Raw genomic sequence first — 17,664 nt, forward strand, 5'->3', positions numbered from 1 at the left:
ATTTTAATCCATTAATAATATTTTAGATTTATTTTCATTTGATTTATTTTCTGGTGGTTTATTGTCTGTACACGGATAACAAAGTTTCCGATCATCTTTATCGTCAGATTTGAATTTTGATTTATATATTACACCGGATAATATAATAACTGTTACTAATCCAATTGTAATATATAATTTATAATTACTTCCAGCATTAGAAGAATTAGATGGATTATTATTTGAATCAATATCAGGTGATTCATTTATATCAGTTAATTTCTTTTTCTTAGCTTTTTTTAATTCTGAAGATCTTTTACCTAATTCTCTTGCCCATTTAATTTGTTTCTCGGATCTAGCCTTTTTATTAACTCCATCACTCATTTATTTTAGTTAATTTTTGTTCTGATTCATTTTCTGTTTCGATGTTTTGTTGTAGTACATCTGTTTCGTTCTTACCTGATTTATATTCCATAGGTTTGATATTCGAAAATGTTATAACTCCAGTAGAAATCAATGTCATAACCGATCCTAATTGAAATGAAGCATATCCAACCCATTTTTGTAATTCAGTCATAACTAAATAGTCATTTTTCAAATCATTATATAATTTATTTTCATCATCAATTGGTATTAACTGGTTACATAACTTAGAATAACATTTGACAATACCATTAGAAATAGAATCATTTATTCTAGCTAATCGAGCTTCTTCATAAATCTTAAAATATTTTATTACTTTATCGGGTTTCATAGCATCTAATTCTTGAAAAGTAATAGTCTTAGTTAAAAACTCTTTAGTTTTTCCACCGGCAATCAATAGTTCTAGATGATGCTTACAATATAAATAGTATTCATAATCTATATTGTTATTAACTTGAATAGAATTAGTTACAACTGTATCTTTATTATCACTTATACCCAAATCATCTAATGTTTTTTCAATATCAATACTATTCTTATTAGATTTCTTTGACATTTATATTAGAGGAAAAAAGCAAAAAAAAATATTATAAGTATTCTTCAAATGATACTAGTATCTCTTTAGGTTAATACTAAATTGACTAGGGACTAGGTTAGTTAAAGTTAAAGAATTTCTATTCAAATCTATTCAAAATCTATTCAATCTAATGTCAATTAGAATTACCAAAAGAAAATATTGAAAATATAATAGAATTGACTAGCTAGTTGAAGTTATTGTTTTTTAATTATATTTTATTTAAATTAGGATTTAATATCTCACTACTATTGTCTATCTATAGGAGCGGTAACTATAACTGTCCAGATAAGTCATTTCGGATTCTCGATAATAAATCCTAAAACTGAAAATAAATTCAAAGAAACGACTGGTGGAAATCTTATTTCATAAACACATATATTTATTATGTAAATTTTAGCGATCGATAATAGAACAATGGAGAACAATAGAAATGCGGTCCAATCGGACCGGTTATTGCGCAATACTTAGTTAACAGTAAACAATCAATACAGAACAACCGCCGCCATTAACAACGATCAATAGTAGAACAATGGAGAACAATAGAAATGCGGTCCAATCGGACCGGTTATTGCGCAATACTTAGTTAACAGTAAACAATACAATATTAAAACAGATATATACAATCGAGATTACATTTTTGATATCTAAGACCTTCAGTATTATAACTTATAATTTTGTCCAGAATTCTTTAATTACTGGATTGTTTCCAATCATTTCTTCAATTTCTGGTAAATGTCTTACTACTTCACTAAATGCTAATCCTAATATTTTGAATTTTTCATATTTTATTAATCTACCTACTCTTCTCAGTTTTCTTTCAAAACCGGCACTGATATCTATGTTCTTTTTAACCCACAGTCCCCAAGAAATCCCCTCAGTTTCTTTATCAAACATTGAAAACCCTATATTTAGATAACCCCCGAAAATGATGTGGTCCCATAGGTGATTTGCTTTTCTATTTAATACGGTTTTATAACTTTTTTTTAAGATATCAGTAATTTCAGCAAATGAAATAACTTCTACACTTTGTATTTCCGGAAAGTTTAAATGTCCTGTGTCAATGATTAATTTAAATTTTAAAAACTCGTTCAACTCTTCTCCACTCATTTTCTTAGTTTTCGATTCTTTGAGCCCCAACAGCAATTTGAGTCGCGTTGCTGGTAATTTTGGTAATTGTAGTTCGCGCGGTAATTGTTTATTATGTATTACATCACTCAGAATTTTCACCATTTCTTGATGATAGTCCAAATGTTCTTGTAATGTTTGTGAAGTTTGTTCGTCAATTACGAGAGTTTCATCCTCCATTTCTATTGATTCCTGAGTTTCACTATCCAGTAGCAATCGTTCCTCATCCGTTGGTTGGCTTAGAATTTCTGGTTGATCTTTGTGTTCCATTTTAATCTAAAAGATATCGTGAAAATGAATTACTATACTTAAATATGTTTAAAGGTTTCCCTACTTCATAATAACTACAAAAAACGGTACTTACATTTAGATTTAGAACTGTAAACTGTGTTTTGAGAGAGAATATCCAATACGTACCATGTATGTGAAAGTTGATTTCTAACTGCCGACGTGGCGCACGTTCGACCAAACTAATTACTTCTGCACAGATGTTCTTTATGATGAAGTTAATTAATTCTTTAGAATTGAAAACAAGATATATTTGGCAACATATGTTTTAGTAGTAAGCAAAAGCTATGTATTATATACATACAAAGCTCAAATAGAATTGCCAGCTTTCTAACCACTGATCAAAACCTCAGAATGCGGTTGATTCTGTGAAATACTATTCCATAATTCAACAAATGTCTTTGCTTTATCCAGTTGATCTAAATATAACTGTAAATCTAGTTTATTGGATTTAATAATGTTTTCCTTCTTTTCTAAAGGTCTTAGATTCTTCCAATTCCAAATAAGTTTTTTATTGTATTCATCATTCATGTCAAATTTAGAAATCGGCAACACATGATCAATATGAAAGTATTCACCATAATTATCTATATTCATTTTATCGTCGAATTGATATATTATCCATGATTTGAGAAATTCATCTGAACAACCCAATAGATTAGATAGTGTTTCTGAATGTGTTTCTTTGTTGAATAATTGTGTTAATCTAGATCTTAAGCATTGTTTCAATCTAAAATTAAGATCTGTTTGATATCTTTCTCTCATATATTCTGTCATATAATCATTATAAGCTTCTCTATTATCTTCTCGGTATTGTTTGGTATATAGTTTAAAACAAGTTTTACAGCAATATTGAAAACCATCTTTGCTAATCTTACGCTTACTAAATTCTGTTAAAGCTAATTTATCTAATTCACATTTAAAACACTTCTTGTAGTATATGTTTATAACGCCAGTGTTATTTGTAATATTGATAATGGTTGTTCTAATGGTAATGTGGTTGTTCTGGTTCCATTTATTATACGTATTTTTTTACTAAATTGGTTAATAATTTTAGAATCCTCTTCCATTTCTTCGACCAACGTCATCCTTTTTCATTCCTCGCTGCTTTTGATAAGTTCTTTCGATTCCTTGATAATAAATTCCTCAACGTATTGTTCATTATTTGGATCATTATTCCATAATTCAATAAATTTCTTTCCCTTTGTTAACTGTTCTGAATATAACTGTAAATATTCTAGTTTCAATTTATTCTCTAAATGTGTTCTAGTTTTATTGTGTCTTGCTTTTTGGGATTTATCTATATCGATATTACATGTTGGGCAGTAGTACTTATTTGCTTCCATTTTAATACTATATTTTTTATTAAAATTGATTTTAGAAGTTCAATGATTTATATCATGCATTATTTCAATCACACTTTACTAACACTTTTAATGTTTAAAAATCTAACTCACACAAATATAAATATTGAAATAATGTTGTAAATATATCTATATATCTATTCTATAAGAGCTTACACTTTTAAATGTTATTCATTTACATGAATATTTTAAGAGTAATAGGGATAATAGGCTTTCAGGTTAAAGGTTGAATGGTCGAGTTCATTAATAAAAAATATTAAAAGTAATTTAAAACTATAATATATTTTCATAACCGTGTGTATTTCAGTTGAATAATAGAATTATTATTATTATTAAAATATATTTGATTATATGAATTTGTGTAATTTGGATTATATGAAATAAATCAATTGGTCGCGGAGCGGAGCGGTAGCGAAGTGGAGCGACCAATTGATTTAATACAATATGCTTTTTAAATTATTGATATCTTAGAATAAATATTTAGTTATAATATAAAATACACACGGTTATGAAAATATATTATAGTTTTAAATTACTTTGTTTTGTTTTTTAATTTGCTCGACCGTTCGACCTTTGGCTTGAAAGCCTATTATCCCTATTACTGGCAAGTATTCCTCGTAATCTGAGTACTCGTCAAGCAGCAGATTTAGCCCGGCAAAGAATCAGAAATGTATATAAAGACGTTGCCGATGACGTCTGTTAATGGTACTTATCGGTATTTCTGTAAATAGTTAATTTGTGAACAACTTTATAATTTCAGATAGAGAAAGTAATAGTACATAGTTATTTTGTTGTGGCCGGAGTGTCGCGAATATATCATTCGGCGTATATGGTTGTATTTATGTTGTAGTTTTCATTCATGGTTGTTGTATCATATCAATCCATATAATTCATGTGATAATCCCTTTTCAGTACTGTACAGGTTGTTTACTAGATTCTATCCAATAGTTGTACAGATTTGACACAATGTAATCTCAATATCATTTATATGAACGTATGGGCAGAATAAATCAGTGCTGTTATAGATCTTTCAACGATAAGGAAGTCTCGTCGTTCGTAGTCGTTTTCTCTCGGACCTAGGGAATTCTTTGGAGTCCTCGATAGTATGGACAATCTTACCTCGTGAGAAACTAACTCAGACTGTACGCTGAACAGTATTATCTACGACTCTATATCGATTGTTGTGTTTTATACTGCTTACTGATCAGTACTTAGCCCTTAGCACACCATAGAGGGTGAAGATATCATCGGTGGCTGTTCCGTAGTTCCTTGTATGGTTCAAACTATGGTTGAACACCACCGCTCTACAGTTCACCGATATGTTTGATGAGTACCCAAGGAGCATTGAAATGGTCTCACCGGGATGGCATATTGGGAGCAAGTCCCCACTTGGCTTGACGTCCTTAAACATTGAGTCTCCGAGCAAGAGTATCGGCCGGCCCATCGTCCTCTTCTGCATGACTTCCTGCAGTTTCGCCAGCTACCCATCGAGGTCTTCTGGCCTCCCGCCACTCTCAGCTACCATACCCCTCAACTGTTCCGATAACTCTCTGAAGCGCTTTCGCCCAAGTGGGTGCAGTTTCCTCTTCATTGATGTCTTCAAACCCAAGATAATTGCACCTACGACCAAGTGGCCTGGCTCGAACACATTCCGCTCGGCCGATGCCACAAGCTCCTTCATGGATGGACTGTCATTGTTTGTGTCTGGCCGGAACGTACGGATAAACCGGGCTACTTCTTGTGTTAGCTTCCGCTTCATATCTTGCGTCATCCTATCGAGACTATCTAACTGTAGTACATCCATCATGAAACTAAAGGAAAAAGAGAAATTAAAGAACGATTAAGGCAACCCGTATGGGATAGGAAAGACAGCACATATGACCATAGATAGGTAATGGCGTCTCCACTGCCAAACATCTGATTTTGGCTAAGCCGATTCCCTTTGTCGCAGTTCCAAACCTCTACGCAGCCAGGTGTCCTTTTTGAGGGCGATGCGCCTCCAAGTTGCCTCGAAGCAATGACAAGGCCGCGCCTTATGGCAATGTGTCATCTCATAGGCGTATCACTTTGGAAGCTTCAGAGTGCCCCGCGGTCGAGGCTGGCGTTGAGGTTCAACGGCATCCAATGGCGCACGGTCATCAACAGGCGGTCTTTGAACAGTACCATTCGGCGTGCGGTCATCAACAGGCGGTCTTTGAACAGTACCATTGGCCACGGTTGCATCGGGCTAATTAGGCTCATGTGCCACCGGGGGCGGGATTCTCACTGGAGCAGGTGTTGCTTTTGGCCAAACCCACACAGTGTCCTCAAGTATCGGGTTTTCTGATGATGCATCCGAGTCAGTTGACCCATCCTCTTCAGCAACGGGGAGTGATGAAGTTTTTTTCCGTTTTAACCTCCCAGTGGGTTTTATTTCCTTAGGGCAATCCTTTCTGATATCACCGTAACACAACTTCATATCATTAAAGTGTACTACCCTGGTCTTTTTCTGTCCGCTCACTGGGGATACTCTTACCTCGGACACGCGCTCAATAACAGTATACGGCCCCTTCCACTTGTGGTGGAATTTTGACGCCTCCCCCTGTTTCAGGAAATGGCTTAGCAACCAGACACGGTGACCCTCCTGGTAACCACCACGCTTGGCAAACCTGTCATATGCCAATTTCTGGCGCCTCTGAGCAGCCTGCAGACGGTCTCTCACATGGTGATGGGCATAGTCTAGGCGGTCAGTCAGGTCATGGCCGTATTTGGTCGCACCTGAAGGGTTCGGGTTCCCAACCATGATGTCGATGGGTAATACCATTTCCTCCCCGAAGGTTAGATAAAATGGTGTTTCCTGGGTTGACATCTGGATGCTGGAACGAAAAGCCATCAGGCATGCGGGCAAATGGTCATCCCAATTGGTACCCTTATCATTGACGGCGACTGTCAGTGTTGACTTCAGTGTCTTGTTGAGGTTCTCAACCTGACCATTGCCCATTGGATGGTATGCTGTCGTTCGTGTCTTATCGATGCCTAATATGGTACACATCTCAGCAAATACCCTGGATTCAAAGTTGGAACCACGATCGGAATGAATGCTTTCTGGGCAGCCGAATCTGCATACCCATTCGTTCACCAGGATTCGGGCAACAACGTGCGCCTTCTCACTACGAATGGCCCATGCTTCTGGCCATTTAGTAAATGCGTCCTGGGCGGCGAGGATGTAAACATTTCCATGGCGAGTACGGGGTAATGGGCCCACAATGTCGACATGAAGGCGCTGACCACGCCTCCCAATAGGAGTAGGGATAAGTGGGGCCTTTGGACGTTTCGGTGGGGATTTACATTCCTGGCAGATTGCGCACTCTTTAACAAAAGTTCTTACTCTTGTGGTCAACCCCGGGCACCAAAACCTTTGGCGGGCTTTGTGTTCTGTTTTTGCCCTTCCAAGGTGCTTTCCAGCAAACCCCTGATGCAATTCCTTAATTGCTTTTGGTGCAAGGCATGCAGGCAGGACAGTGCGGTACTGCTATTTCGTGGAGTCTGTGGGTGGCTTGAAGAGCAGTAGACTATCATGAAGTACTAGCCTCTCAATCAGACCATAAAGACTCCGAGCCAACTTCCCACACTGCTGCAGTTCTGCAACAGATGGTTTTGCCTTACTCGTCTCCAGCGTTCTTATTACAGAGTAAATATCAGGGTCGCTTCGCTGTGCCAATTTAATTTCGGCTCGGTGTAAGCAATCACGATCAACTTTGACATTTGCTACGAGTGGTGACTTAGGGAGGCCTGTTGGCCCACAACTTGGGCAGATTCCGTGCTTACTCAATGATCCTCTCGCTCCCGTCTGGTTGGGCCTGAGACAATTTCCCACCAATTGCCCGTTTACTAGCGTCGAAGTCCAGTATAAAAGTGCCACCTGAGACGGTGAAAACTGGGAATGCTAGAATCGGTGGATTGATAAGTCTGTCTTTCAAGGTCTGGAATGAGTCTTCCTGTTCTTTACGCCAAACGAACGGGTTATTCTTCCTCGTAAGGCGATGCAATGGTGCGGCTAGAGAGGAGAAGTCTGGGATATATCGAGAGTAGTATGTGACGAGTCCCATGAAGCTACGTAATTCCGCCACATTCTTTGGGACCGGCCAGTCTCTTACCACCTCTTACTTTGAACTGTCTGCCTCGATTCCAGCTGAACTTACAATCCTGCCCAGGAACTTTATTTTCCGCCTCATAAGTTTGCATTTTCTTGGTTTCAGCTTCAAGTTGGCATTCCGTAGGTATGTGAAAACACCATCCAGCCTTTCCACATGAGTTTCCAGGTCTGAAGAGAACACGACAACATCGTCGAGGTAGATGAGGCACGTTTTCCACGCAACCTCATCGAGGACCATAGACATGAGTCGTGAGAATGCAGCTGGGGCATTAGTCACCCCAAACGACATCACATTCCACTCGTACAAGTGCCTATCAGTGGTGAACGCCGTCTTTTGCTTGTGTTGTTCCTTGATTGGCACTTGCCAGTATGAGCTGGTCATGTCGAGGCTAGAAAACCAGACTGAACCAGCCAGGGCTTCGAGTGTACTATCAATCCGCCCGAGGGGGTGGCTGTCCTTGACCGTGCACTCGTTCAACTTTCGGTAGTCGCAGCACAAACGAAGAGTGCCGTCGGCCTTCTTGGCTAGGACAATTGGGCTTGCCCATGCACTATGCGATTCCCGTATCAAGCCCCTATCAAGCAACTCTTTTGTGGTAGTATCTACAAAGTCTCGACGTGCCGGTGGCATACGCCGCGGTTGTTGTTTAATTGGCTTCGCCTCACCAGTGTCAATCTCAAAGTCCATGATTTTGGTCTTACCGATATCAAAATCGTTCCGTGAAAAGACGTTTCGGTTTTTGTGTATGACAGCAACCAACTGTTCCTTTATTTTGGTCGGAATGTCCAGGTCTGGGACTCCTAGTTCCCCCAGGAGGTTCTGTAGATCAGAGTCATGTGGTGTCTTGTCGAACTCTTGTACTACTTGCTGTTTGGTACCTTCGTTAAGAGACATTACTTCAAGCGATTGCAGAGGGCAAAAACACCCAATAGGTTGGCCGCGTTTGACTCTATAGGTGCAATCTGAGAAGTTGGCCAGTCTTACAGGTACCTTGTCGTCCTTTGGTACCACAAGTGACTTTCCCGTACAGAACTCAGACCGTTTGCTACCCTCGATGATCCCCGGCATATAGTTTCCCATGGAGTTGCGTTTGATGTAACCTTCAACTACCACCTCTTGAGCCAGCTGGAATATACTGGGTCCGGCTTACGTAGACCCTGCACGCCTTTGGCCGAGACTGTCCTTGCTGGAGCGGGACTTCCGTCGGTCCAATCCTGAGGGAACGGTTTTCAAAGTTGACCGCACACCCATGTTTGTCGAGGAAATCACTACCCAACAGCAGGTCCTGGGAGAGGTCATCCGCAATTATCATTGGGTGCTCGATCTTCATACCCCCAATTTCGAGCGCAACGTTAGCAATACCCCAGAGACATCTCCTGTCCAGTTGCCGTCACGAGAGATCCATTAACCGGGGACAGGGAATCGCTACACTTAGAGCTCTCCCATACTGAAGCCTGCAGCACGGTACACGCTGCTCCAGTGTCAATTAGAAGTACTTTATTCTTCTCCCCATTCACCCGTCCACTACAGTAAAGCCCAGTATCGTGTAGTGTTAACTGGCCTATGTTCAGGCTATCTGTCGAAACCTTTGCCAACTCATTCGTAAGACAAGGACCATCTGCAGGTATGTCATTAGAATGAGAGATATCGGCATTGAATGAGGCGCGCCTACTCATATCCTTAGTCAGTTCAGTATGGCGGTAGTTCTCATTAGTACCCCTGGTCGAAGATTCTTGTTCCGGGAAATGTCACGAGGGGGTGATAATTTCCCTGACTCGTTTACTGTCCGTTGTCCAGGGTGTATATATATATATATATATATATATATATATATATATATATATATATATATATATATATATATATATATATATATATATATATATATATATATATATATATATATATATATATATATATATATATATATATATATATATATATATATATATATATATATATATATATATATATATATATATATATATATATATATATATATATATATATATATATTAGCTGTTTCGGGGCATTTCAATGACGCCTTGGGATCCCTCTGCCCCTGGGGTCCCGTGGAGGCGTTTCCCTGAGGAGAGTCCCGCGAGTAGTGCCCAGCCGGACCACACGCATGGCAAGATACCTGAGGACATCGGTTTGCCGGGTGCTGGGCACCACGACAGCGCCAGCAAATGTCGGACCCCCGGGGTCGTTGGGTGTCCTGGCCGCCGCCACTAGTCTCGAGACGTTCAATCCTCGTCGACATGTCCTTCATCATTTCCATCATTTTGGACAGTTGTGTCTGGACATCCGGGGAATCGTGCTTAACTGAAGCGATACCCCGCGACGACTTCGGTAGAGCCTCCGTCAGCTTCCTAGCTGTTTCCAGGGTCCTTGCCGTGCCCACTGCTGCAGCCAGAGTCGCAGGTGATGAGACGTACAGCTGTTGTTTGGCTGCTGCACTCATGGAGTTGTTCCTTAGAAATTGGTCCTTAGCCAGCTCATCCTGCATCTCGAAGGAGACTTTCGGGAAAGCGTTTCGCGCTAATTTTGCCAAAGCATCGGAAGATTGTTCGAAGGATTCGTCATGGCGCTGTTCCCTCCCCTTAAATTGCATTTTGTAATCATCGGGCGTCTTTGTGCGTTTAAACCGATTTCTTTACTGGACCCAGAATTCTGCATAGCTGATAGTCCCGAGGAGCCTGAGGTTAGAAACCGCTTGGTAGGCTTCGTGGTCTAACCTCATCAACAGGTGGGCTTTTCGGGCCTCGCCATCGGGCGAAACAGCGCTTATCCCAACCATGTTGGCGTATGCGTCAAATCGCTCTAACCACACCCGAAAATTATGACCCATGGAGTAGGTTTTCGGTACAGGGACGTTTGTCCGGGGTGATGGGCTATCGCGCGATAAAGCCTTCTCCGTGTATAGGGCAAATTTTCTGACGAAATCGCTTTGCAGGTCGTCATTCTCGATTTCATTGCCGGCTACGGGAGGGATGTTGGGGTCTGTAGGGGATGACACTCTTATCGGCTCAATTTAGGATAGGAATTATGATAAAATGAAATGAAGTAAGTCAAGCCTATGTCCCAAAAACACAAAATTATAAATTTCGTTCGCAAAACGGTTATAAAATATAGGTCACAGCATGTATCGGGCGAAATACTACTGCTGGATTCCTTCAATATACCAGATAGATCTAATTATAGCCCTACTTCTGTTCATTTAGGGCCGGCCGGGACACTAAAATATACAATTTAGCGACGCTTCACAAAAATAGCTTCAACACCACAAATAGGTTCAATTTCAATCCCACAATCGCTGCCACCAATGTAATAGTATTGCCTCTATTGTGTGTGTGACAATAGAGCACAAATAAATCCTTTAAAGAAACAGATCACGATCGATTGAACACTAACAAAAGATAGTAACCACTTGCCTCCGTTTTATTCACGCAAAAGGTAGAAAGTTTCTTTTGTCCAATGTCGTATAGCGCCAGGAGTTTTTTTATGTCATAATTTTTTTACCTCATGCGTAACTCAATTATAGCAGAGTTGATAGTTTAATTATCAATTATTAATTTATAAATAAATTAGCATTATTAATCTAATTATTGGATTGATTATTATTAAGAGATATGACATAATAAACATATATATAATGCACAGATATGGATGTTATATATAACGCAAAGATATGGATGTTATAATGATAATGTATTTCTACTCGCATAGAAATGAGACTAAAGTTTTCCTGTTTGGATATTCTAAAAGCTTATAAGTCCTTTGCCAAGGATATGAATGGTTTGTGATGATATTATGTTAACTAAATTCATTTGTTGGTTGAACGATTTCAATTAATATCGCAATATTTAGCATTCGTGATATGATCAATATGATAGAGGTATGGCCATTTTTCTATTGTTTATGTTAGCAAAAGATTGCATTTGATATAGAAGGCTTTAAAATGTTTTGATGTATGGTTGAGATTTTCAAAATAAATGTTATGCTTACATGAGATAATTGGAACTAGATGTTTTATTTCATTTTTATCAAGTATCGATGGATGTCTTTCGATGATGTGCAGTTAGCCCATTAGAGTTTGCCTTAAAATACTTTTCTCTCAGTCTAAGCTGAATTTAATTCATACCGCCGTTACAGTACCATAAAATTAACACAAAATCTTTAGCGTCATTGGAATAGGACGTCCCCTGTTTCACATCCGGCAGGTGTGTTGACGGTGGGTAAGTTTAATAAGGTACACCAAATCTATTAAAACGATCGCTATTTTAAAATCAAATCATTCCGAAGAAATTGGGGATTCGAACCTATCGGATATATACTGGTACTCGGCGTCTTTCCACTTAACAAAACATCGTCAATTACATTAGTTCTTATTATTGCTAAGTAGCGGCGCTACCGGTACTGTCGATCGGACATTAGAAACTTTCTACCTTTTGCTTTATTCACACCGGAGAGAGAGCTTCTTCCGGTCTCCACAGTTACACTATTTTGAGGCGCATGGACTCGAACACTAAACGACGGAACCGGACTATGATAAAACCGGCCCATCACATCAACAGAATATTTGTAAAGAAGCATTCATTTACTGTTCACAAGTTTTAAAAGACATTGAAGTGAAGTAAGTGAAGTTAACTGTCGTATAGGCTAATATTTTCACCACACTGAATTGACTGCTAATATCTAGTGTCACATTCAGCATAATCAATCAGTCATCTTAAGTGGAACAAACAAATTGCCGGTGTCGTGGCATTTGCTGCATGGCTGGTTCAGTTCAGTAAGTCAGTCAGTAGAAATTGGTTTTTCCATCTCAAGTTCGTCGGTATTGTTGTCGATTGACGACCGTTCCTTTGAGCAGGGTAGATTTTGATGGTGCTGTAACGGAGACATACTGCCTTGTATGTCGATATCTTCCAGGCCACACGCAGTACAGGTTCTCGCAGAAGCGTTACCTGATAGTTTTGGTCGAGTTTCTTCCTTCCATTGATGTAAAATTCGACTTTTAAGAGGTCCATGGAACGTAAATCGAGACACTATGGAGGCGGCCATGTTACATTGTTCACGTGATAAAATACTGAAATCTGATTGGATCCATATATTCCGCGGATGATGGCGGACGGGTTAAACCTGTCCTATACGGGCCAAATTCGGTTTTCGTATCTAGTCGACTAGTGGTTCGGAACTAATAACCGAATGCGCTTGATTTTCGAACTATTTCCGGGATATAGTTCCGACTAACGGACATTCGGTTTCCTTTAGTTCGACTATAGTCGACTAACTCATATAACCGAATTTCTTAAAACATCCTACGAGTTGTGACTTACAAAATCATCACTAAAACGCTCACAATAGTCTACAATAGACAATCAATATAGTGTTTGTGGAATAGCACTCGTATTCAATGTTCACATTTTTACGAAGTAAGTAGGTGAAGTTACCTTGTTGATATCATTATTTTCACTGGATCAACTACTGATGTCCAATGTCACATTTAGAACAATCAATCAATCGCCTCGAGTGAACAAACAAGTAGCCTCTGCTGCATGGTTCAGTTTGTCAGTAGTGGTATAGTAGTATTGTATGTATTTGTCAAGTTCAAGTTCAAGTTCAAGTTCAAATTTATTTCACAGAAAGCATGACAGGCTAAGTACACAGGTTGAGAGAAAACAAACAATAAAATTTACATTTTTTTTAAAGCACAATTATAAAAAGAGAGAGAGAACAGTAGCTTTCAGTGTGGGCCAAGCAAAGCCTTTAGGCCGCTGTCGCAAACACCCAGGGAAAAAAACGAAAGGGAAATGAAGAAACAAAGGGGAAGGAAATGAGAGTTCATGATTTTTGATAATTTCAGAGGAGTTTATATGAGTAAGCTAGAGGGTTCAGGAGAGTGAGCAATTATAACAATTAGGGTTATTACATTGATGGATATCATTGTAGGCGGAGGTGAGATATGGTCTGAGTTTACGTTTTAAATTTTGTTTGCTTGTTTGTAGGATGTCATTGGAAAAAGGTAGTTTTCGCCAGATGTTTGAAAGAATGTTTTGAGGTGAATTTTGATGCGGGGTTGGCGGTGTTTGTTTTGAAAATAAAGAATATGCGTGGTCTAAATATGTGCTTTTTCTGATGTTGACTAAAGGAGATAAGTTTTCCGCGGTGAAGTAATTAGAAAAGCAATGGGGTGAAGATTTGATGGTGTTTTGAATGAAAAGTGCGCTTTTAAGGATGAGGACATCATTGATTTTGAGGATTTCAAGATTTTAAAAAAGTGGGTGTGTGTGTGCAGTGTACTTAGAGTTGGTGATTATTCGAACAATCATCTTTTGGATTAGGAGGCATTTTTATTATAAGGCGAGTGACCCCAAGCCAACAAGCCATAGTTCAAATGAGGATAGACTAAGGTGTAGTAAAGAGAAAGCAAATTTTGTGTGTCTAGGATGTTTTTAGTTTTGTTTATGATACCAGTAACTTGGGAAATTTTCTTGTGTATTTTGTCGATATGTGGTTTCCAGTTCAGATTTTCATGTATTGTCAAACCGAGGAAATCTATTTGTTTTACTCTTTCAAGTTCAAAGTTGCCTATTTTGATTTGTTGTACGTGGTTTATGAATGTTCTTCTCTGATAATTATGAAATATGATATATTTAGTTTTGTTCAGATTAGGGGTTAGTTTATTAGCGATAAGCCAGTCATTCAATATGTTTAGGTTATAATTAATATACTGTGTGAGTGTGTTGAGGTGTGTATGAGAAGCAATGCAATTTGTATCGTCAGCGAATAATATGCCTTCATGTTTACCAACGAGGCATAGATATCATTGATGTAAATTAGAAAAAGAAGTGGACCTAGGATGGAACCCTGGGGTACACCGATGTTTGAGGACAGTGTAGTGGAGTTGTAGGATTTGTACGAAACGTATTGTTGACGATTAGAATATGAGGATAACCAATCTCTTGCTATTCCTCGGATGCCGTAATGTTCAAGTTTATCTAGTAGTATATCGTGGTTAAGAGTGTCAAAAGCCTTCGAAAGGTCCAGGAAAATGCCTATTGTCCATGCATGGTTATTTATAGAGTTAGAAATTCTGTCTATGAGTTCGAGTATTGCATGTTCGGTTGAATCGCTGTGTCGGAAACCATATTGGTTAGGAAAAAGGTGTTTGTCAATGAATTTAGAAAGTCGTTTATGTACAAGTTTTTCGTAGATTTTGGAAAGTGAATTTAGTAGTGAAATGGGTCGATAATTTTCGATCAGTTTTATGTCACCTTTTTTTATGTAAAGGTGTTATTTTAGCTATTTTAAGTAAATCGGGGAATTTGCCTGTTGAGAAGGATTGATTTAAAAGGCAAGTTAGTGGGTATGATATGTGGTTAATGATTCTCTGTAGGGTGTATGTGGAAATGTTGTCATGACCACTTGAGTGTTTTGTTTTGAGATTATTTATAGTTTCTATGACTTATCTTTCGCACACTGGCATGAGGAAGAAGTTAGAGTCGGATCTAGGTAAATTGTTCAGGTAGTGTTGAGATGGCATTTGAGCCAAGGGAAGTTCATTCGCTAGATGTTCACCAATTTTATTGAAGTGATTGTTAAAGGAGTTGGCAATTTTGAATGGGTCGATAGTCTTAATGTTGTTAATTTTGAATGAGTGTGTAATGAATGTCTTGTTTATTATTAGTTTTCCCGATATCTTCCCTCAGGATTTTATGTTGTCTTTTATGTTGCCGTTTGCTATTTTTAAGGATTTTTAGTAGTGAAGTTTTTTGGAAAGTCTAATGATTGAGTTAAGTTTGTTTCTGTATGTTTTGAAGTTGTGTAGTTCGATAGCACGTAGGATTTAATTTTTTTATAGACATTAGGTGTATGTATTTTTTATCTTTGTTGTAGATTGATTGAAGTATGCCTTTAAATATCCATGGGCATTTTGGTGTGTTGTAGTTGTTTTGTTTCAGTTTTTTTGATGTGGTTTCTGAATTAATTATAGTGCTTAACGTCGCTGAAAATGATTCGAATGTTTCGTTTATTGAAACGTTGTTGTTAAGGAGTGTTGGGAAGTCAATATTGCTGAGTTTATCACATATATTGTTAAATCCTTGTTCACTGATAAAAGTTTTTGTGTATGTTTGTTTACTATTGGGTTTTTGTTTTGTTCTGTGACTACACGCAAAAGTGATAAAATGGTCCGAGAGTGGTGTTGTAAGGATGCCCGAGTAATAGTTATGTCAGTTAGTAAATATGTTGTCAATTAGAGTGGTGTAGTGTATTTGAGATTAATGGGTTAATACAATGTTATATACGGCAGTGTGCCCTATCGGTTGTAATTGATGATGTAATTAGAGATGCCTGTCAGCAGCCGCTGTTCACATTTAAATAAAACGTGATCTGTTCTGAAGCAGTCGTTGGTGTTTGTGCTTAGTTGAGATACCACATTTGGCGACGAGGATCGAGCCGGATTCGCGCAGATTCTTCTGATATTAGGTACGCACGATGGCACTCGTAGGGGTTGAAATTCAAGCGGTTGAAAGGTTTGACGTTTCTGGAAATGCTGCAACGTTGGGTCCACGCTGGTTGAAATGGTGGAAAGCATTTCAGTATTTTCTGGCCGCAAAAGGCGTAGAACGGGCCTCTCAGAAGCAGGCATTACTTCTCCACTGTGCTGGGGTGGAGGTTCAAGAACTTTTTGAAACGTTAATTGATCCTGGGCCGGTGGTTATCGAGCGAGACGCTGGTGGAAATGCTGTCCAAGATACTGCGGATGAATATGAGCGTGCATTACGAACATTGAACAACCATTTCGTTGGGTAGGTGAATGAGCCGTATGAGAAGCATGTTTTTCGTTCAATGGCCCAAAAAGAGGGCGACACGGTTGACAAATTTGTAGCCCAACTCAAAAAGCAGGCTCAATTTTGTAATTTTCCGCATCCAGAGGTAGATATCCGGGATCTTCCAATCGTTGATTCATAGCATCAATTTCCTGATCGGTTTTGTCCTTTCGGGGAAGGAGCGACGCAATTTTCACTTAGGCGTTTGGCCACATTTTTTTAACGGTCTCGATGGATTTCTTCATCTCCTGGAGAACTTTTGCATCTGTTTTTGTGTACCAATCGTTTGTACCGCAGTTGATGAGTACGGAATCATGTCGTTTCCATCCAGTCCAAATTGCTGATTGACGACCGGTAGGTTTTGACGGCGCTGTAACGCAGCCATCCTGAATTGAATACCGATATTTTCGATATCACACGCTAAACAAGTGCCTGCAGAAGCGTTACCTGGCAGGGTTAATGGAATTTCTTTCTTCATTGATATAAAAAATGACTTTAAAAGAGGTCCATGGAACGTAAATCGAGACACTGTGTAGGCGACCATGTTACATTGTTCACGTGATGAAATACTGAAATCTGATTGGATCCGTAAATTCAGCGGAAGATGCCGGACGGGCAAAACACATCCTCGCTTGCCAGGGGTCCGGTATCACTCCCGAACTCGCTTCCACCAGCCCCCTGGCGTCACGAAGCGTGATTTCATTACTGGCGCTGTTGCGCGTGACGTCATATATCGATTTGCGAAATACTTCCTTGTTCGGTAAAACGTTCGCTGATTGGTCAATTTAACGGGAAAACCAACAGAAGTCTACTGACGCGTTTGTTACAAGCGCTGTGATTGGTACGACCGGATTCTGGTCGGCTAGTAACGACTCCAACGACTCGTGAGGTCAAGGGGTTCGGGGAACAGCTTTAGCGTAGTGGGTTCGAATCCCTTG

General features: G+C 39.0%; 2 protein-coding genes across 2 annotated transcripts in view; one reads left to right on the forward strand and one right to left on the reverse strand.

The window, feature by feature from the left end:
* LOC141910735 (uncharacterized) overlaps positions 1-17,664 on the forward strand; it is a 284,387-nt gene that overhangs the window by 151,212 nt on the left and 115,511 nt on the right. The gene's annotated exons all lie outside the window — the stretch shown is intronic.
* LOC141910524 (uncharacterized) lies at positions 5,984-6,787 on the reverse strand. The gene has a single exon (XM_074801217.1). It carries the CDS (start codon positions 6,785-6,787, stop codon positions 5,984-5,986), a length of 804 nt encoding a protein of 267 aa, XP_074657318.1.

The sequence above is a fragment of the Tubulanus polymorphus genome, chromosome 9 (genome assembly GCF_964204645.1).
Source record: "Tubulanus polymorphus chromosome 9, tnTubPoly1.2, whole genome shotgun sequence".
Classification (NCBI taxonomy): Eukaryota; Metazoa; Nemertea; class Palaeonemertea; order Tubulaniformes; family Tubulanidae; genus Tubulanus; species Tubulanus polymorphus.

Coding starts and splice junctions, on each gene's coding strand:
- LOC141910524 (XM_074801217.1), bottom strand. CDS start 6,787: ATGTGTACCATATTAGGCATCGATAAGACACGAACGACAGCATACCAT.